The sequence below is a fragment of the Lagenorhynchus albirostris genome, chromosome 7, assembly GCF_949774975.1.
Source record: "Lagenorhynchus albirostris chromosome 7, mLagAlb1.1, whole genome shotgun sequence".
Lineage (NCBI taxonomy): Eukaryota > Metazoa > Chordata > Mammalia > Artiodactyla > Delphinidae > Lagenorhynchus > Lagenorhynchus albirostris.
This window is the reverse complement of record NC_083101.1, coordinates 102,115,256-102,138,002: the sequence shown is the minus strand read 5'-3', so window position 1 is coordinate 102,138,002 and position 22,747 is coordinate 102,115,256. Positions and strand designations below refer to the sequence as shown.

Here is a 22,747-nt window from a genome sequence, read left to right as displayed (position 1 = left end):
GTGTAATACACAAGGACGGGATGACTGTAAGAGCAGAGATGTCCGGGGACATTCGAAGCAGGAGGAAGGCAAAACTGGAGAATCAAGATAAAAAACAATAAGAAACAATAGAAAACAAACAAAAAAACAAACTAAAAACAAAAAGTTTTTAAACAAACAAAAAAAAGATTTAAAATTGGAAAATAAACATAAAAAACAGAGCTCAAAGATGAGCAGTTCATTCATTCAGCAGAGCCCTGAGGATGTGGACCACAGGACAAGTAATTCTGATGAACAGATGTCAGAAAACATCTGAAACGTGGAAAGGCTTCCTGGAAGGCAGAGTGAGTGAGAGGGGAAAGGGGTGCCGGGCCTGGGATATGGAGGGTCCACAGAGGAGCAAAAGGCACAGAGGAGAGGGCTGTAGACGGGGATCCTGAGCCCCCTGTCAAAGATAATCTGGACAAATAGCGGTAACAGCTTTTAGACCTCATTTCTCTTCATTTTTATTCTAAGCAAGGTGTACTTTTCCATTGTAAAGAACATCAATTATCTTTTTTAAACTTACAAAACCATTTTCACAAACACTACGAATAGCACGCCTGCCAGAGGCTCGACGTCTTCTGACCCAGACTCACCAGGAGATCACCCAGGCCCTCGTAGTCGAATACTTTGCTCTCATAATTCTCAGCCAACTCTTTGCTCAGCTTGATTGCCTTCTCCCACATCTTCAGAAAAAGAAAAGGAGGGTTACCCGTGGAGAACAAAGCAGTCATTGATCCAGTTGAAAAAGCCACTGGAGAGTCACTGGGCAATGACTAGGGGAGTCAGGTGGGTTGAGTTTCTGCGGTCACTCCCAACGTTCCTCACGGCTTGGATCAACTAACCCTGTTTTCTGACATCAAAAATCTACTGTACCTTAGCCACTTCGCCAGGGGGCATTTTCTGTTAATTCTGTTTGTAAGAACATGAAGAACACCATGTGTCCACAAACAAAGCAATGCTGAGTTTAAAGAGCAATGACCATTGAAAGTGAAGTGGAACCAGTTCCAAAGACCTAGTCTTTGAGAGTATGAAAGTCTTGCTGGAGGGGAAAGGAAGTTGGTGTGGGCTCTCGTTCTGGTTTTGAGATGTGTGTGTGTGTTCCTTCTGAGTCAGGTTGTTTGGGAGGAGTAGAGGTATGAAAGAAAGTCTGATCATACTGTTGTGTGGAATTTGGGAAACTATTTCTCCAAGTTAGGGCACTGATTTCCTATTTCTAACTAAACTATCTACATAGTCAGAGAGAGCTTCAGGAAATGCCTCACAGCATTTATGAACATGTAAATTACAGCCGAAGGCACATATCTAGCATCTGAGGCTAGCATCCCAGACCGACGAAACTCTGATCATTTTGGTATTTCATAAAATGTCTCTTAGCTGGATACTGCTAATAACGCAACATCTGGAAATTTCCAACGTCAGTCTTGTTAACCACATGCTAAGTTCCACTGTTTCTGGCTGCCGAAGGAACATGTGTACAGTTCACATACAGTTGTAAAAACATTTTAAAATTAAATCTTCTAGGGGCTTCCCTGGTGGTGCAGTGGTTGAGAGTCCGCCTGCCAATGCAGGGGACACGGGTTCGTACCCCGGTCCGGGAAGATCCCTCATGCCGTGGAGCGGCTGGGCCCGTGAGCCATGGTGGCTGAGCCTGCGCGTCCGGAGCCTGTGCTCCGCAGCGGGAGAGGCCACAACAGTGAGAGGCCCGTGTACCGCACAAAAATACAAAAATAAATAAATAATTAAATCTTCTAATATTTCCCAAATTTGTCCCTTCTGAAATTTCTGGGCCTGGATCATGGAAAACTCTTTGAAATGTGCCACATGGGCCTCAGCTGGGCCTGGTGCAGGAGGCCAGTCAACAGCACCATGGGGCCCAGTTCACTCCTCATTCACCAAATGGTAACTCAATGGAAGAGACAGGAAGACAGCCTAGCACAGAGGTTCTCAAAGTGTGGTCCCTGGTCTCTGGGAGTCCCCAGGACCCTTTCGAGGGGTCCATGAGGTCAAAACCATCTTCTTAATAATACTAATCTTACTTGCCTTTTTGCAATGCTCTTTCTCTCATGAGCCTACAGTGGAGTTTCCCAGGGGCTATAGGATGTGTAATGTCACAACACATTGGATGTAGGAGTGGATATTCGAATCCTGCTGTTTCTACGGAGCCAGACAATAAAGAGATTTGCAAAAATGTCCAACAATGCCACTCACATCGCTCACTTCTTGGAAAATATGGTCATTGTTCATAAATAGATATGATTTATATTAACAGGCAATAAGTGTGTTATTGTTAAAAGAACAAGCAAGTAAATATTTAAAAATTTTGTTTTAATTTCAAAGGCTAGAAATGAATAGGCATCAATAGACATAATCCATGTGAACAAAAGCTCTTGGGGGTCCTCAGTGATTTTTAAGAGGGTAAAGGGATGCAGAGGCTGAAAAGTCTCAGCAAATATATTTGCTCTCTGGGCCTCAAATTCTTCCTCAGTAAAATAGAGATAAGAGCTACCTTACAGGGTTATAGGGAGAATTAAATTAGAAAAGCAGCTTGAAAATCACCCAAAACAGTAACTTGCACTAAATCGAGGGTAGCTATTTTATCATGATGATTATTTATTTAATCAACAGGTTCCACTGGTAAAACAGGAGTGGTGGCTGGAAGCGGCAGCGCCTTGAAAAAAGTCAAATCTGGAATCGGTTTTGCTTCAATAGCACACACTTTTTTTCTCCCCCGACCCTTTCCATGCTTCTTTTCAATTTAAAAGTCTTCCAGCTGGACATGCTTTTTGCAGCTAATCACAGATTCCAGGACTCGGTGGCCCAGTTTATGTTTATTTTACTTTCTCTTCCTCATAGGCATTTAAGTTGCTTGTTAGTACAGCCTAAGGTGTCGGGCAGGCAGTGACCTGGGGATGGGATGTGCCCCAGGTGTTAGCTAACAACCTCTAAAGAATGCACTGAAAAGGATTATACTAGCTCCTGGCCCTTAGCAAAATGTAAAAGGTACAATTAAGGTTACAGAGAGGGAGGCCCTCTCGGCTGCCCACTGTATTCTCCCTTGGGTTATGTGTCCTCAAGATAACTCATCTCTGTTTATTGTTTTTCTTACTTTAATTAATCTATTCATTTTCTCTCCCATTAAAAATATCAGAATTCAAAGATACACATGGGAACAGTAAAGCGTAAGTTATGAGTCACTGTTGCATAATAAAGAACTTGGCTGGTCTTTGTTCTGAGCTCCTGGGAGGCAGCTTCTAAACTCTTGGAATTTCCCCAGTGACAGGAGTGTCGCTGTTATTCATGGTGGACCTCTCAGACCACACGGGAGTTGATACGAACGAGGTGACTCATGGTGGGCAGGGGGGGCTCGCCTCTGCCAGAACCACCAGCCATTTGATTAGAGGGTTGGAGCCTTGAGCTAGACAGCATCAGCCAGACCTCCAGGGAGGAGATGGGGGCTGGAGATGGAGTTTATTCATGTGGTTTATGATTCAATCAGTCCAGCCAATACAATGACACCCCAATAAAAACCCTGCACACAGGACTTCCCTGGCGGTCCACTGGTTAAGACTCCACGCTTCCACTGCAAGGGGCGTGGGTTCGATCCCTGGTAGGGGAACTAAGATCCCGCATGCCGTGGGGTGCGGCAAAAAAAAAACACAAAAAATTAAAAACCCTGCACACAGAGCTCAAATGAGCTTCCTCGTTGGCGAACACATCAGTTCGCCAGGAGTGTGACGTGTCTGAATCCACAGGGAGAGGACAGAGAAGCCATGCACCTGGGACCCTCCTAGACCTTGCCCTGTGTATTTCTTCATCTGGCTGGTTCTGATTTGTATCCTTTATGATAAAACTGTAATCATTAAGAACAGCATTTTACCAAGTTTTGTTGGTTGTTCTGGTATAGTATCAAACCCGAGGGGGGGAACCATAGGCACTCCCTCCCCAAATTTATAGTCAATTGGTCAGAAATGTGGGTGGCTTGGGGACCCCTGAACTTGCAGCTGGTGTCTGAAGTTTGGGCTGTCTTGTAGGGGTCTCTGCGCTAACTCTGGCTGGTGAAGATCAGACCTGTAGTGTGTAAGTATTGCGGGTCATTTCCTCCTTTGCCTTCACACAAAAACAAACCACCCAACACTCACCTTGCCTTTGTCAAAATACGATATGATTTCTTGATACAGCTTCTCTTTAAGCTCTTGCTGGGTATACACATAGTAAGTGTCCCTCTGAAGCAAATGGGGTACACAGGGCTTGTCAGACCACTGAAAAACACACACACGCAACACAAGAGATTGATGCAACACATCAATTCATTGAAAGGAGATGAATGTAACAAATATTCAGCTGCAAAAATTCACAGAAATATTTGTATATACCTTTGACTCAATCATATACTTTTGATGATTTATCAAACACAAAAATTGCACACGCATATACATACACATGCCAGGTTCAAAACAAGTGCATGCCAAATGGACACTCAAGGCATTCCCATGAAGGTCAGGAATGAGGTGAGGCTGCCAACCATCATGACTGTGGTTGTACTGGTTACCACTCAGTACAGATAAAAGAGAGGAAGCGGAAGTATAAAAATGCAAAAAAGGGGGTAAAGCTATCATGTGAAAGCAATGATTGTATTCTTCATAATCAATCCATTCACAAAGGGTGCCAACTGAAAACCTACCACAAATAAGGAGAGCATTAAGTAGTGGGGTCAAAATTAACATATTTGGAAATAAATTAGAGACAGATTTCATATAAATAATAACCGTGCCGAAGATAACAGAAGAAATGACCCCTACAAGAAAAAACCCAAAATGATCAGATACCAAGGCACAGCAATGTGAATATACTTAAGGCCACTAAATTATACACTTACAAATGCCTAGGATGGTAAGTTTAATTTTATATGTATTTCACCATAATTAAATTAAAAAGCAAAGATATCTAGGGATCAACATAACAAGGAATATTCAAGACTTCTACACAGAAAATGTTAATACACCACAGGAGGGCACAAAAGCAGACTTGAACAAAGGGCAAGTCATACCATGCTTTTGGATAAGAACATGCTATTTTATAAACATGGAAATTCTCCCCTAAATTAATTTTTAAATTTCATGATTCCAAAGTCATGAAAAAATAAACAAAAAGGAAGAAGGTGGAAAACTCTGAAAAAGAAGAGGAATGAAGAGAAACTACTAGGTCACAAAACATACTGATAACGGAAACAGTGTGGTCCTGGTGCATGAACTGACAGAGACCCATGCAGAATATGTAACATCTAGAAAGAGGTTCCCCCCGACCCTCCACACAGTGATTTAGTACGTGATCAAGATGGGATCTCATACCAATGATGAAAAGGCGGAAATGATGAAAATGTGGACTCTGCTTAATAAGCAGCATTCCCTACTGAGTAGCTCTATGGGGAAAAAGTGGCAACCACACCTCATACCTTATGCCAGGATAGGAGAGCTGAATTTTCTGAGCAGCACAAACGAAAAGACCTACAGTCACTGACACTGTGGTTTCTTTCGGATCAGCCCACAGTCAACAAGCCTTCCCCCCTAACCCACATACAATAAGCTTTCTGGTGCCCCAATCTTGAGTATGAACTGTGAATGGCTGCCTTAGGGGAGGTGGTGAAGCAGAGGACTCCAGTTCTTAATTCCAAAGCTTGGAACAATATACATGTATTCTTTAGGTATAAAATAAAAGTTAAACTACACAAGAAAATGAATTGCTACGGACAAGAATGGAGGCAGGGAGATGTAGTAGGAGGCTAAAAATGATAACTTGGACCAAGATGGTAGCAATGGAGATAAAGAAAAGTGGATAGGGTGAGGCTATCAAAGAGACATCTGCAGCCCCGTGTTCACTGCAGTATCATTCACACTAGCCAAGATACAACCTAAGTGTCCATCAATGGATGAATGAATAAAAATGTGGTATAGGGCTTCCCTGGTGGTGCAGTGGTTTAGAGTCCACCTGCCGATGCAGGGGACACGGGTTTGTGCCCCGGTCCGGGAAGATCCCACGTGCTGCAGAGCGGCTGGGCCCGTGAGCCATGGCCACTGAGCCTGTGCTCCGCAACGGGAGAGGCCACAACAGTGAGAGGCCCGCATACCGCAAAAAAAAAAAAAAAAAGTGGCATATACATAAAATGGAATATTATTCAGCCATGAGAAAGAAAGAAATACTGCCATCTGCAACACCACGGATGGACCTTAAGGGCATTATTCAAAGTGAAGTAAGTTAGAAAAGAAAGACAAACACTGTACGATCTCACTTATATGTGGCATCTGAAAAATAAGGGCTTGTAAAAACAGAGAGTAGAAGGGTGGTTACCAGGGGCTGCACGGTGGGGGAATAGGAGGAAGATTGTTTAAGGGTATAAACTTGAAACTAGTAGATAAATAAGCCCTGGAGGACTTCCCTGGTGGTGCAGTGGTTAAGAATCTGCCTGCCAATTCAGGGCATACGGGTTCGAGCCCTGGTCTGGGAAGATCCCACATGCCGCGGAGCAACTAAGCCTGTGAGCCACAACTACTGAGCCTGCGCTCTAGAGCCCGCGAGCCACAACTACTGAGCTTGCGTGCCACAGCTACTGAAGCCCGTGCACCTAGAGCCTGTGCTCTGCAACAGAAGCCCCCACTCACCACAACTAGAGAAAGCCCGCGCATAGCAACGAAGACCCAATAAATAAATAAATAAATAAATAAATAAATAAATAAATAAATTCATTTTAAAAATAAATAAATAAGCCCTGGAGATCTAATGTTATAGCACAAACTTTCTCAATTAAAAAAAGAAAGAAAAGTGGATGGGGTGAGGGAGGGTTTTGGACAGAGGGTCCACGATTCTTGTTTGTGCAGAATGTGGGAGGGGTGAGTAAAAGATAATGACGAACAGTACCTTTTATTAGATGTCAGTGCCCTTCAGTGAAATGGGGAGAAAGGAGAGGAAGGGACGGACCCAGGAGGACAGTGGAGGGAACAGCTTCTGTTACTGTCACGCTAAGTTTGAGTTGTCTGTTAGTCATTCAGAGATTGACGTTGACAGAACAGTTAGTTGGAGGAGTCGTCAGAGCTGGAAATAATTATTTGGGATTGATGATGCAGAGTTGTATTTATATCCATGGCACAATATAATTTCCTCAGTGAGACAGTATAAATAGGATAGTACTTCTACAGTTCCATATTTACTTACAGCTCACTTCTCTACAGTTTTACACATATTGATTGACGTGTGTTTTGTTTTTTCTTTTTTAAATAAATAAATAAATTTATTTATTTTTAATTAATATTTAATTATTTAACTTAATTAATAACGGCTGCCTTCGGTCTTCATTTCTGCACGGGCTTTCTCTAGTTGTGGCGAGCGGGTGCTACTCTTCGTTGAGGTACGCAGGCTTCTCAGTGCGGTGGCTTCTCTTGTTGCAGAGTACGTGCTCTAGGCTCACTCGTGGGCTTCAGTAGTTGCAGCATGCAAGTTCAGTAGTTGTGGCTCACGGGCTCTAGAGCGCAGGCTCAGTAGTTGTGGCGCACGGGCTTAGTTTTTCCGCGGCATGTGGGATCTTCCTTGACCAGGGCTCGAACCCGTGTCCCCTGCACTGGTGCATTTTTACCCACTGTACCACCAGGGAAGTCCCTCTTTTTTCAATTACAGTGTCAGTATTAGCAACCTGTAAGTTGTGCTCTGCTTCCTCAGGATTTTTAAATAAATGATATGCACCCCTATGTTCAAAGCAGCACTATTTACAATAGCCAAGACATGGAAACAACCTAAATGTCCATTGACAGATGAGTGAATAAAGAAGATGTGGTACATATATAGTGGAATATTACTCAGCCATAAAAAGAATGAAATAATGCCATTTGCAGCAACATGGATGGACCTAGAGGTGATCATACTAAGTGAAGTAAGTCAGGAAGAGAAAGACAAATACCATATGACATCACTTACATGTAGAATCTAAAATACGACACAAATGAACATATCTACAAAACAGCAACAGACTCACACAGAGAGAACAGACTTGTGGTTGCCAATGGGAAGAGGGAGGGGGGGATGGATGGATTGGGACTTTGGGATTAGAATGGATAAACAACAAGGTCCTACTGTAGAGCACAGGGAGCTATATTTAATATCCTGTGGCAAATCATAATGGAAAATATGAAAAAGAATGTATATATATGTACAACTGAATCACTTTGCTGTACAGCAGAAATTAACACTATCAGTCAACTATACTTCAATAAAATAAATTTAAAAGTAAGTAAATAAATAAATAATAATGGAAAATTTCCCAACCTTGGTCTAAAAACTAGCTGTGCCTATTTAGAAGGTATAAAAACATTCTTGGATAAAAGGGTCCTCCTTGAGTAGGGAACTTTCCCATCAAAATCATACAGGATGCGGTCCCAAAGGGCTGGATGGCTGACATACCGCATACCTGATCCACTCACCTGCAGGAGCTCAGCATGTAGGAGGAGTGTGTAGGCAGCTTCGGTGTAGTTCTCACAGTCCCGGTGCAAATCCCGCAGCTTGTACAAGTATCTGGTCAGAATGGGAGAAAGGAGGCATTCTGCTGCCAGGGAGTAGATGGGACATTCGGCTCATGCCACAGCCAGGCGGCAGGAATAGTTACTTCCTGTTCCTTAAGTCTTTGTGCTGCTTCCTGCCTGTGTGTCTTTCCTACTCTACCTGTGCTACTCTGTACTCTTCGTTTAAGGCACTGATGTTTAAAAAAAATTTTTAACGTCACAGACCCCTTTGGGAAGCTCATGAGAGCTAAGGAATGTCTCCCCAGAAAAATGCACATCACTTACATCCAAGTTGGTTTCACGTTCAGGGCTTCCTGCACGTCGGGCTAACAGTCCTTGACAGAGGGTGAATTTCACGTCTTTCCTGTGCTGTTTTCCCTGGTCACCTGGCCAGAGCCCTCTATCCTTTCCTGGAATCCCGACACGATCCTCCCTCTACACTTCCTCGTATTGTACTTACTTGTGTATCTGTCTAAAGCGTTTACCCTTTTAGGAAGAAGGGAGCATATCACGTGCTTTCTGGTGTCTCTCGAAGCAGCAAGCATGGTGTTGGGGCTTATTGTTTCCATTTATTTGAGAAATAAATCATAAAGCCCTGATATAAACAGCAAAAGCAGAAACTTCTTTCAGCTTACCTTATGTAGATGTCCTCTCTCTTCTTTTCTTTGTAAAAATTCTACAAAAAAAAGTCACAAAATACCAACACAAAGCCATTATCGATGAGCTTGCCACAACAATGGACAAACCACTACTTGCACTTTTCAAGTGTCACTTTTCCAAAGACTTTCTTCTTTCCCTTTAACGAATACCCCCAACAAAATAAGGAAGTGACAATTTATAAAGCAGAAAAGTTGAATTCTTTTAGGACCCTGCTTCTGGGACATGTGAGGGAACCTTCTAGGTGAATAGACAGGTGGGTCATACCCAAGTCACCTGATATTCTGTTTTCTCAGGGAATCAGAGGTGGTAGGTTCTTGATTTATATGAAGAGGAGTGTATGGCGGCCTAAACCTCTGAAGTCTGTGTTGCCAGTTACAACTGTCTAAGGAAAGGCAAGACCACAGGGTTCCACCACCTAGAGGATTTCATGGACTAATTCTCTACTCATGGTATATTGTTTTTAATGCATTTTCGTCTGTGTCGAATAATCCCAACAGTAAAGCAACCACATAAAAGCAAGACAGAGAAACAGGGTGAGGATGGCCTTCGGTAAGAGAGTTGAGTCAAGAGCTTATGTTGCATTTTCTATCCCTGTTTCCACATTTACCCCTGAGGCAGCTGGCATCTGTGAGTTCAAAGTTGAGTTGGCCATTCCAATTAGACTCAGCAGGACACAGACTCTGGAAAGGTGGTCCCGGGGGACCTTTGTCTCTGCCGGATCTACTTAGAGCTGCGCTATGGGGTGCAGGGGCGGCCGGGCACTGCCCTCTCGCCATCCCAGGGGCGTGGCACGTACCAGCACGTTAACGGTACAGCTCATGCGGTTTTCCTTGCTCTCGTCATGCATGATAATGGTCCTGTAGTCCAAGAGATTCTCTAAGAGGCTGCTGACCAGGAGCGCGAATACTTCTCCGGAGCTGGAGAGGTATTTATGTTTCCGGCAATGTTCTAGAAGCCTGTGGGGCAGAGATAGAGACAAATGACCATGTCCCACACGGCAACTCCAGCACCGCCTACGAGCGCTGTCCATGGTCCTGGCAGCAGGTGGCGCCAGACTAGGACACATACACCTTCCTTGTAACTCCAGTCTATGCTAGCCTGGCTCCTGCACTTACAAGGCTCCTCGCTGTTACTCAACTTCTACGTTTTCTTTAGGTCTGTAGCTCAAGCCCTATCATCACTGAGGATCCCAGCCCACTATGCCCTTCTTTGAATTTCTATTTGTATTTGTTTTTGTCTTCTGTCAATACCACAGAAATGAGAACCTTTGCCCAAAAGGTTTGTGTGTGCTATCTGATCTCTCTACTTATTTGAAAGGACCCTCTTTTCTCTGTCTTTATTCTCCCTAAGGCCTAGCACTTCAGGGCATCCTGAGGGAACTCTGGAGAATCTTGGGCTGATGCCCAGCCTAGAGGAACCTAGGAACCTACTACACTGCTAGACATGTGGCTCTTTGGATAAAAGTGGGAGACGCAAGAGAGAGGAGATATGGGGATATATGTATATGTATAGCTGATTCACTTTGTTATAAAGCAGAAACTAACACACCATTGTAAAGCACTTATACTCGAATAAAGATGTTAAAAAAATGTTATTTTCAGGAAAAAATGCACAGTTGTAAATAGGTAGATGGAGGTTAAACTTGTGGTCTAAATCCTCTCCCTCTGGACCCAAATAGAGCAAAGCTTCTATAGGAGCTTGTCAGATTAGACAATTAGAAGAAAACTTTGGGAACAGGAGAAAAAATGGGTTCAAAGCATTAGTCCAGACTCTAGAATTATTCTTGAGCACTGGAAATTTGCACAGTCATATTTTTCTGCATTCGTGATCCAAGAAGAATGAAGGAAAAATTAGATCTGTATGTGAAAAGTCAACTGTAGGCTTTTTTTTAAAGTGTAGTTTTATTATCACTTGTAAATGTGTGTGTTTGTATGTGTGTGTAACACCTGCACTTAATTCCCGTATGAGATCAGAACTGCAGAAGTGATAAATTGAAAGGTCTGAATCTCAAACAGGGAGACCAAATGGATATAGGATGAAAAGATCAACAAACGATCTTATCATCCATTACAAACAAAATAAGACAGATTTCTAGTTCCTTAAAATATAGACGAGTCATCAGTTCCATTTCTGAGTACCCCGTGTGCTGGTTCCTTAAAAAAATCTTTGAAAAATGAAAAACAGAGTTGGGAGTGTCCCCGTCCTCAGCTCAGTCTAGTGCCCACCACGTCCATAGAGCAGGTAAATCCCAGAAAGACTCAGGCATGTACCCAATCAACAGGTGACAGAGGTGGCCAATATCATAAAAGTTCAGAGAACATAAGAAATGAACAGTCTAGGGTAGTTACAACCCAGGATGCTGGGAAGATCTGCAGATAATAACAGTAATGAACACCAGAGCAGCCAACATTTGTCCAGCATGAGCTCTGTGACAGACACTGTTAGTACATCATCTCATTTAATCCTCACCAAAATACAGATCTTATCATTGTAGATGACCAGAAAATAAAAAGAGGCGTGGTATAGGTTAGAGCATCTGTCCAAAGTCAAAATCCTAGTATGTGGAGAAAGCGGGATTTGAAGCACAATCTCTCTCTCCAACATCTAAGTGTTTTTAACCACTCTTGTTATACTGTCATTCCATACATGCAAAGGAGAGTAAGAGGGACAGAGGGTGACAGGCAAAGGGAAGAGTGGGATCATGTGAGCACAGGGAGGGAATGAATGTGTTGGCTTGGGGTGTGCGGAGGGCAGTGAAAAGGGCTGGAGCTGTACCTGGTGTTCTCAGACATCCCTCACAGGGCATAAGGTATTCTTAAATGTAAAGTGGACCTTGAAATGTTTTTCCCTTCTCCTTTAAATTATTGCTTTGAAGCCATAATTAGAGGTGCTAGCACTTTTGTTAAAATTCAGCATTTCAAACACTGGACAAAATGCCACTACTCTGTCCATCTCCCTCTCTCCTCAATCTGCTCTGTTCTCGAGGGCCGGGCTGGCCAGAAAAACATGAACATTTGACTCACAGCAGATAAACAAATGTCAGCAGTGGATGGTGTAAACTCCACGAACCCCCCCACCCCCCGAGAACCATTCACGGTGGTGACCCCAGGGATGCTGAGACGACTCAACTGGTCTGTAAGGGCAGCAGAAGCCTGTTTTTCTCCATCACTAAATGATGCCATCAACGTGAGATTTTGTTTCTGAAATACTCACAGTTTTTCCAGAAGGACCTTGTATTGTTCATCTCCTCTTCCCCCTTCCACCTCTTGGTCCAGCTTTGTGATCAACTCATTCTCAAACTGAAAACAGAGGCAGAATTTCCAGGAGAATGCCGCATTCTCAGAAGAGGACACGAAAGACATCCAGCCAACTTTTCTAGATTTGACCCAACCCCTTTACTGAATTGTAAACTAATTCCAACATACATAGAGGAAGACCCCACTTCACATCATCCATTAATATCAAAACTTTCTAAAGTAGCCTTGTGCTACTCTGTCCTTTGCTTTATATTTATGGAAAAAAATTACCCCAAACATTATTATCTAATCACAACTGTGAATACAAAAATAGCTGAATGATTCTAATTTTCCATTTTATTTTTGGTTCCTGTCGAAGTCTTGACAGTGGGATTGCTTTTGCAGAGCTTCATAGCTGCAAAATCTTCCATTCAATACTAATATACTGTATAGATAAGGAAATTGAAGCATAGGAAAAATATATCAGGCAGACTAAGGTCTCAAAGCTAAAGACCCCTGCACCATTCCCTCAATCCACTGCAATATTTGCAAGAGATAGGACTAAACTGCATGAAGTCAAATTTTAATTATCCAGAGATAAGAGTGCTTCTTTAGGAAACACACGCAGCAGAAAAGGCTGCTCCTAGAGCCTTGGTTGGAATAGCTGATCCTATGACTAACTGCTTTACAAAATAAAATGCAAAAAAAGAAGTTTTTAGATCACCTTTGATTTGTTTTATTCAGGCTACTGCTTCTCTATATAGAAAGAAAATAAATGAGAGTTGACTCTATGTGCATTAGTAAGATGACAGGTCCACCACTCCTTACCATATGGAAATTGCCATTTCCACTGAAATTGAACTCACACTGCATCATATCAAAGAAAATGGGGATGGTGGCTTTCCGGAGCTCTACTTCGGGGGTCAGTGTGACCTCCAGAATGGGACCCACCATGGATGGGATGAATTTGATTTTGTGGGGACCTGAAATGAAAGTAAGTGAGGACATGAAAAAAAATAATTTCACTGGAAGTAAAGTGCTACAATCTTCCTCCACAGGGCCCATAAGAAAAGAAAAAGTTTATGTGGGTAAATCAATTCAGAAGTGAGTGACTAAATATTGTTTTCTGATAACACGTGATGTCGTAAGAGACCAACAAGTCAACTTGCACTTCCAGACACACAGAGAAATCAATCTCAGGATTCTTGGAATTAAAATGGAAAAGAATTCATCGTGGGATGCGTGTCGCCCAGGAGCGGTGTGTGGGCCTGTTTGGGTTATACACTCACCCAGGTTATACCACATGTCCCGGATCCTAAAGCCGATTTCCTTTCTCATGTCCCCGTATCTAGGAAGGAGATCATAAACCAGGAGAAAGATATGCAGTGGAAACGAGAACACATAATACAATGATGAGGGAAGTAAGAGAGCCTGTGCTCCTCTAGGTCACAATTAAGCTAGGTCTCGAGGCAAAATCACATTAAGAGATGTGGTCGAGGGACTTCCCTGGTGGTCCAGGGGTTAAGGCTTGTGCTTCCACTGCAGGGGGTGAGGGTTCGATCCTTGGTCAGGGAACTAAGATCCCACAAGGAGATGTGGTCGATACCTGAAAAAGCCCCCAAGAACTGAGCCACATAGAGGTGGGGGGACTTTCACAGCAGGAGGAAGACCAAAGTAAGTGTCAAAAACTCACTGACAAAATGAGATTAACAAACTTTATTGAAGAGGGAAGAGTGAGAAACACTCTGGTTGCTCTTAAGCAAAACAATAAAATAAAACACAACAAACACTAAAGAAAAGGAAGATGAATGAGGGATGACTTACACAGTAATGTGGCTGGCCTTTATATACTTATATTTGAGTAACCCTTATCCACACCAGGACGCTCTCCAAAGCACTCACATTGGGAATCTCTAGACATACATTCTCAGTGGGGGTGACAGTATCCCTGAAGGGGTGAAAATTGGTCCATGGGGGCAAAAAAAAGCTTCCTGTTCTTATGTATAAAGTAAAGATATACATTTAGTACATAAACTGATATATGGTGTATCTGTGGTATTAATATTTCATGGGGGGTGTGATTAGAAAAACATTTTCTAAAAAGGTTCCTTACAGGGGTTGACAATGGAGGAAAAAAGAGTAGAGAAGCATTGATCTAGACAGTGGTTCTTGGGCGGAGGTGAATCAGAGTCACCTGAAAATCTCTTAAAGAATACATATGCCTAGGGCTGCCCCACACCATATACCATATCAGAGGCTGGAGGCTTAGAAAACAGAAATAGGGTGGGTCAAAAGTAGATGTTGTAAATGTTCCCAAGGAGTTAGAATATGGACTTAGGACCTACCCTGCCAGCACGGTTCTACGTTTTCTACTTATGATACTACTGCACCAAACATCCTTTTTACAAATTCTTGCTTTGGAAGTGTCTTCAGAAGCCAGTATAAAAATCATATTGAAAAATTTTTCTTACTATTCCTATTTAACAAAGGTACCTAAGTTCATTTTATTATTATTATATAAGCATATGTGGTCCATGTCCGGCACATAATAGATAATAAATGATAACTATTCTTATTGCTTATTAATATTACTGTTGATATTTTTACTAAAAATCAGAGAAGTCTTGAAAAGAAATTCATTCACATTCCTATAAGCTTAATATAAATGTTTTTATTTCCTAAGGTTTATCTTTGCCCATAGGCATATATATTTTTACACGGATTGTACTTACAGTCACACTTTCCTTTGACCAAAACCAGAATCATTAATCCTAACTAGCCACTTTATTTATCAGACCTGGTGTCAACTCATTTCACTTACGGTCATTTAACCAAAATCAAATACATCCTTGAATGAAGTTATGTCATCTACAGTATTCTAAAGAATAAGATTAAGGTGCCCATCTTAAAAATCAAATATCTCTTGATACCCACCCCACAAGGAAATCTACAAAACAGGTTTTACTTTTATCTTTGAAAGTGCAATCACTAAATTTCAATCACTTAGCCATCAATCTTAGTATTTTGGGGAGGAGCTAGAGGGATGCTAAATAATTTGCCTAGAGTCCCAGACATGCTAGCAGGGGAACAGAACGAAAATTCACAGCTTTTAAATGATAAATTTCCCAAGTTCTATTTAATTACACAGCCTTTGAGTTCCCAGGCTCTCAATGAACTTCGAAACAGACTTGAGCTGAAAGCAATGAAAGTCTTCCCTAAATCTCTCATCACTCTTGCACAAAGGTCCATTTTGAATTCTGAGCCAGGAATCTGGAGGGTGTTTTTAGGTGATGTGTTACTCTTGGCTCCTCTGCTGAAGTGACTGAAACTGGGAGGTAGATCAATGGTGCCAAAGGAGTCTGCTCTGTGAAGCATGAGACAGAGGCACTATGCCTGCCATTTGGACAAGCTGCCAGCAGATGGCAGCTGTTCCTGGTGATGGGAGGACTGGTTGGCTTCAGTGACTCTTTATGTAGAGATTCTATAATAGAATGTGATGGTTGATTTGAAAATGAATGGGCCCCTGAGAAGAGATGTGAATCTGGGGGAATCTGAGGTCTATTAAATGATTATTTTAAGACCTATCTCACTAACAACACAGGTAGCCACTGAACAGTAATTTCTGGGATACCAAAACTCCTGCTCCGAATAGAAATGGAAGAATCACCTTCCCAATCATAAGCAAGTTTAAGAGGACACTTACTTTTTTACAATTTTGTTGCGCTTGGCTTGTGAGAAGGTTTCAAGCTGAAGGGACTCATGGGTGAGAAAAGCGACTGCCAAATGGAAGTAATTGTTCCAGAGCTGTTCAAAATTAATGATGTGGGTGAAAAGAACAGAAAATAACTTTAATATGGGTCATAATAAGACAGTGCCACATGGTACAAATGCACTCGCCAGAAATTAACAGGAAAAAAATCCAAAATAAAATCCACAGGACTTCCTTTTCGCTCCTGTGTTTCAATTATTTAATGCTTTATTAATATCAAGCTTTTAAAAATAACCCAAACTATTATATTTGTCTTTACTCCTGGGATAAAGGAAAATTGTTGCCAAGAAGTGTACCTATTTATAGTAAGTAGTTGGGCAATACTTATCAAAAGCCCTGACAATGTGCTAAATTCCTGACTAGTAAATACTTTAGGACTTTATCCTGGTAACATATTTATGGGTATTTAAAAAAATATTTAAAACAAGGAAGGCCCTCACACTGCTATTGAACATAATAACAGAAAATGGAAACAATCTAGATGCTCTAAGTAAGTTAAGTAAACCATGGTCCAGCCATACAATGCACTGTATTTCAGCCATTAAAAATACTGTGAGAATATTTATTATCATCGAAAAGATCACAGAAAAAGTAAATAAAGTAGATTAACAGGTTACCAAAGAACTGTACAGCTTGATTCCATTTTGGCATAGGTACTTATGTGTGTGTGTGTGTGTGTGTATAAATACACACACGTATATAACCATTTTGATATATATACACACACACATATAAAAACATATGTATATACACACATAAACATGTATATGTATATGCAATATGTATATATAATCTCCTCTGCTTATGACTCTCTACTTCCAAAGTTCCATAGATTCAAACACAGGCCATATCACAGCAAAAGCACATCACCAACAAAATGTACCCTGTAACGGAAGCAGGACCTTGTCTGCCTTCACCAGGGCCTAGAATAGTGCCCTGTACATATAACTCTCTAATATTTGTTGGATGAATGCATGAATAAAGATGGAGCAAGTGATCACCAGTTTTGCTATCACTTTGGACTTTCAAACAGGTGCTTATACAAACTGCTCTTTGGACACTAAACCGTTTGTAGGTAGAGGAATACCTGCGTGCCTACCTGCAAGCAGGTGTGTTTGTGTGTATTTGTGTTATGATAAAAAATCTGAGGCGATATTTTCCAAAAGGAAACGGTTCTCTTGCTTTGGCTGAGAATTCAAGGAGCTCCTAGGTGAGTCGCATGCTTACCTGAAGTTCAAAGCTTGCCTGATCCATGAAGAACCTTGTGAGAACCTCAGCAAACTGATTTATGGCACGGAGGAAAACCCTAGGGGAGGAAAAACACACTGGATAAAGAAGGCAACTTCATGCTCTTTGAAACATTTTCCATCTATGTTAAAAGCCAAAGCAAATCAAACCTGGACTTGGCAATCTAAGACCTTTAGATCTATCAAGGTCCTTAGAGACCAACTACAGCACATTCTACAGAGAAGGTCACTGAAGATCAGTTTCTTGAACTGACTACTAGCACAGTTCACGGCTGCATCACAATTTAGCCAGTTCAGAGTGCAGCTCAGAGGACAAGCCAGGGCTCCTGAGCCTCAGACCAAGGCTCCTTTTGCTCCATCGTGATGCTTACGTTTTAAAGTCTAGGACTTCGGATTCAATTGTTTCTCTAATCTGTACATAGTTGGGAAGGGTTTTTCTAATCAGGTATCAGGACCACCGAGAGTTAACAAAAATGCTTATCATAATGATTTACTTTATTTAGCTCTTTAAAAATCCTGAATCTCGGGGCTTCCCTGGTGGCACAGCGGTTGAGAGTCCGCCTGCCGATGCAGGGGACACGGGTTCGTGCCCCGGTCCGGGAAGATCCCACATGCCGCGGAGCAGCTGGGCCCGTGAGCCATGGCTGCTGAGCCTGCGCGTCCGGAGCCTGTGCTCCGCAACGGGAGAGGCCACAAGAGTGAGAGGCCCGCATACCGCAAAAAAAAAAAAAAAAAAAAATCCTGAATCTCTTTTAGTATCTGTATTCAGTCCATTTCACTTTCATTCAACAAGTCTTTGTTGAGGATCAGCAACTGCAAAGCACTGGCTTAGGTTCTGCCTTGAAAGAATGGTTCCTGGTCTTAAGAAATCTACAACTTGGTGGAGATCATTTGCAACCTGTGAATCGAACCATGACCCAACAAAGAATATGGAAAATTCTAGGAGGGGGTGTCAAAGAGGTATGGGGAAATCAAAAGAAGAGAAGACGACATCCAGATCAGAACGGCTTCCTTTGGAGATGGCATTTGCGAAGGACCTGAAGAAATGGGAGGCATGTTGATGGCCAGAGACAATGGGGCAGACACTGCAGGTGGAAGCAGCAGCGTGAGCGGAGGCACAGAACAGGGTCAGGGTCAGGGTCAGGGTCAGGGTCAGGGTCAGGGTCAGGGTCAGGGTCAGGGTCAGGGTTAGGAGGGAAGAGGCCAGTTTGATTGGAGGGCAAGTTGTATATAGAGGCAAACAGTGGAAGACAAGGCTAGAAAATCAGGGTGGGCCGGGATGCAGAGGCCTTGAATGTCAGGATGATGAAGTCCATATGGAGACACTGAAAGATACCTTGCAGAGCTGATGCCGACAATCAACATGAAAGCAATGAGGAGGTTATAGCAGAAAGAAGAGAGTAGAGAGCCCAAGTCAGAGTGACCACAGTAGCCTGCCTGGAATCAAGAACAGAAGCATGTAAACCAGGACCACGAAAGCAGGAGGAACCTTACTTTACAGATGGTGGACTTGAAGCAAAGAGATTTAACATGCTTCACAAGGGTCAAAACCTAGTTTCCAGACTCAAGTTTTCAAACGCCTCCAGCCCTGCGATGGTCGGTCTCACCTGTTCTGTGTCATATTCATCACCATCCAGTCTTTGGCGTAGACGTTCTTTCCAATTAGATCCTTAAACATGATAAAAGTTTCCATGAGGAAGTCCTGCAGAAAACAAAGGAGGAATGGTTGGGGGAAAACTGGGTTATACTTCATAAGCCTTTCCTCCAGCACACTGACGTAAAGGAAGGAATACGATGGCCCAGGTCCCGTAACAGTCTATCTTTTGAGTAAGGTTTATAGGGATAACAGAGTATTTTTTTTGGACTTTCTTTTATATTGGAGTATAGTTGATTTACAATGTTGTGTTAGTTTCAGGTGTACAGCAAAGTGATCCAGTTATACATATACATGCATCTATTCTCTTTCAAATTCTTTTCCCATTTAGGTTATTACGGAATATTAAGCAGAGTTCCCTGAGCTGTACAGTAGTTTCTTGTTGGTCATGTATTTTAAACATAGCAGTGTGTCTTCAACAGAGCATTCTTACAGGTATCCTATGATTTGATGTTTACATCATATAATCTGATAAGCAAGAGAAGGATTAAAAAATTATCTGTATTTTATAAATGATAAAACTGAGACTGTTGAAAAATGAAACGACTGGCTTAAGGCCATAGAAACCAAGAAGCTGGAGAGCTAGGAAGAGACCTTGGGATTCTGGATCCCAAGTTCAGAGCCATAATATCTTCAGTCCTTGGCCGCCAATGTTGTCTGAATGGATCTACTGTACTTCAAATGAATTCACCAACAACTGTGAGAAAACTGATACCTGTTTTTTTTTTTTTTAACTTTTTGGTGTCTTTTAAAAATTGAGTTACAATTAACATACTAACATATTATATTAGTTAATTAATATTAACATAATATTATGTTTCAGATGTACAACATAGTGATTCGATGGTTTTATACATTAGGAAATGATCACCACAATAAACCCAGTTACCATCTGTCCTCATACAAAGTTGTTACAACATTGCTGACTGGATTCCCTATGTATACATTACATCCTGGGACTTATTTACTTTACAGCTGGAAGTTAGGATCTCTTAATCCCCTTCACCTCTTTCATCCATCTCTCTACCCTCCTTCCCTCTAGCAACCACCAGTTTGTTCTCTGTATCTGAGTCTGAGAAAACTGATACTTCTAATAACTCTGAGTCCAATTCTCCCTTATTATTATTAGAACAGAACAAAAATGCTATAAATAAGAAGCAGAGTCATGATTCTTCCTCTTCCAGGAACGTTACCATGCGTAGCCTGGGGGGAGGGTCCTAAATGGTCCTTAAAAAGACATTATAGCAGTGGACCATCATGTCTGTAAAACCTAATAACAGAAGCCCAGTACTGAAAAAAAACAGCTATTCTACTCAAAAGAGGGCTAAGAGGAAAAAGGAACTCAGAACAATCGGGCTAAAAAATCAAAGCTAAAAAGTTTGGGAAGCTTTTTAATTTATTAGTTAGTTAAATTTAGACATTTTCCGCTCAGATTCCTGAAATGAAAATCCAGTCCAATTTCTCTGGCACTAAACCGTGCAGTTCTAGCTCATTGAATGACATCATATACAGAAAGAAACGGGGCTTGGGAGGCAGGGGGCCTGGGTTCTGTTTCTAACAATATTCCTCTGAGACCCCGGTCCTGTTGGCTAACCAGTACACTTCGGACGCCAAACAGCATAGGAGTGGGAGCAATTCCAGCTCTCAAGTCTGTGTTACTTCCTTCTGGTTCAATGGAGAGTCAAACTTCTCTACCCTCCATTCTGAAATCATAGACATAGTTCACAAGTTTTCCAGTTTTTCATCATGAATTTTAAGTGCATCCATTACTTATTAACTATCCTATTAACTTTTTCCCTCAAGTCAACAGGAGTTGATGGTTTGTGAAACAAGGATGTAGATGCCGGTTATCTAGTCTGATGCCAACTCCATATTCAACTCTAGTGCTCTCAATGAACTGTAAACAGTGATGACATAATAAAGGCAGTTCACAGATAACCCCAGGCCTCACTTTATCTACCACTTCCCAAAGTCTTTCAAGTGATTTCTTCAGAAGCAGCAGGAGCGAGAGAAAGAACAGTCCACTGGAGGTCAAAGGGCTTCGCCGTACCCTGCAGTTCTGCCACTGATGAGTACTGTTCCCTTGGGGACAATAATCCTCTTTTAATTAGATGATGCAGGGCTTCCCTGGTGGCGCAGTGGTTGAGAGTCCACCTGCCGATGCAGGGGACGCAGGTTCGTGCCCTGGTCCGGGAAGATCCCACATGCCGTGGAGCGGCTAGGCCCGTGAGCCATGGCCACTGAGCCTGCGCTCCGCAACGGGAGAGGCCACAGCAGTGAGAGGCCCGCGTACCGCAAAAAGAAAAAAAGAAAAAAGATGATGCAGGGGAAGAGCTCACCACGGTCCTGGAGAATAGGAGTTAAATCTGGTTTGTTTTTTTTTTCTTCTTTTTGCTTACTTAAAGCAGCCAAATTGTCAAGAGTTTGAATTTAGTATAACTTTCTTTATTCTTCCTGCTTTCAGAAGGGAATCTGAAAAAAAAAGTCACTAAACTATTTTTATATGAATTTTATCTTACATAATAATAATACTATTATATATGTAATGATAATGTAATATCATTACCATTATTATAAGTAGTTGGTTCTCATAGCTAGTAACACACGCCAGGCACAAAGTGAGGCATTTTCCACATGTCCACTCATCAATACTCACATTAACTACCTCCTGCCCCCAGGTAGGTACCATCCTACCGAGGAGGAATTGAGGTTTAGCGAGGTTAGACAGCTTGCCCAAAATTTCATAGGGGGAAGCAGAATAGTCAGAATTCAAACCCAGATCCAGGTGTTCTAAAGCCTGTGTTCTTAAACCCACTACGGAGGAGAAACACTGCTACCCTCGGCTTCCACCTCTCCCCACCTCTCCCCTCTTCCTAATTCTCTCGCCCAGATCTCTGCAAGCACAGCTACGGATCGCTACAGATTCCTGTACCACGCTGCCAGCCAGAGCATGGCCTACGTGGAGGTCCACATAGGACTCCAGACTAAGCCCCATTAAGTCCTTTATTGTGGTCCAGGACAGTGCTCTGAGGGTTCATCACTGGATCGATTACAACTAATAGTAATAAACAGTACAATTCTTTGTGTGTTTTTCTTTCATGTAGACCTCACAGAAAGGAGAGTGACCGGCAAAGAAAGAGCTGGATATCTTTGGGTGTACTGGCTACATGCTATCAGTATAATAAAGGCAGAAAGTGGAAAATCTGGAGCATAAAGAAAATTGGAATATGCACGAATGATGCGAAGTTACCCGGAGCAAAGATGAGTGCAATGAGACCCTGCTTGTTAATACAGCTCCCTGTCCAGCCCACTACTTCACAAGATAAGACAATACCTTCAGGGATTTTTTTTTTTTTTTTTTTTTTTGGCCATGCAGCTTGTTGTATCTTAGGTCCCCGACAAGGGATTAAACCCAGGCTACGGCAGTGAAAGCACCAAGTCCTAACCACTGGATGGCCAGGGAATTCTCACCTTCAGGGATGTTTAACAGCCACTAACAATTCCCTGAAGGAAAGGATCCTGGGGAAGCAGCCAGAGATCTAACTTAGCCTCTTGGGCCACCTTCGGCTGTATGCTTAATGGTAACTATGAGAACAATTTTCTTGTTTAAAATA

The 22,747-nt window shown here is 42.2% G+C and overlaps 1 protein-coding gene across 8 annotated transcripts in view; it reads right to left on the bottom strand.

Moving 5' to 3' along the window:
* The window catches only part of LOC132523872 (dedicator of cytokinesis protein 5-like), a 112,745-nt gene that overhangs the window by 37,392 nt on the left and 52,606 nt on the right, over positions 1 to 22,747 (bottom strand). For all 8 annotated transcript variants that reach the window (XR_009541680.1, XR_009541681.1, XR_009541678.1 and 5 more), the window contains 11 exons: positions 19,087 to 19,181; positions 17,460 to 17,538; positions 16,167 to 16,267; positions 13,753 to 13,811; positions 13,292 to 13,446; positions 12,441 to 12,526; positions 10,024 to 10,183; positions 9,203 to 9,243; positions 8,490 to 8,580; positions 4,164 to 4,283; positions 618 to 707 (listed from right to left, as the gene is read on the bottom strand). Coding sequence is in view for 4 of the 8 variants with exons in the window: in XM_060155687.1 (XP_060011670.1) it covers positions 618 to 707; positions 4,164 to 4,283; positions 8,490 to 8,580; positions 9,203 to 9,243; positions 10,024 to 10,183; positions 12,441 to 12,526; positions 13,292 to 13,446; positions 13,753 to 13,811; positions 16,167 to 16,267; positions 17,460 to 17,538; positions 19,087 to 19,181 (1,077 nt within the window). In the remaining 4 variants the exon portion in view is untranslated. The remainder of the gene's footprint in view (positions 1 to 617; positions 708 to 4,163; positions 4,284 to 8,489; positions 8,581 to 9,202; positions 9,244 to 10,023; positions 10,184 to 12,440; positions 12,527 to 13,291; positions 13,447 to 13,752; positions 13,812 to 16,166; positions 16,268 to 17,459; positions 17,539 to 19,086; positions 19,182 to 22,747) is intronic.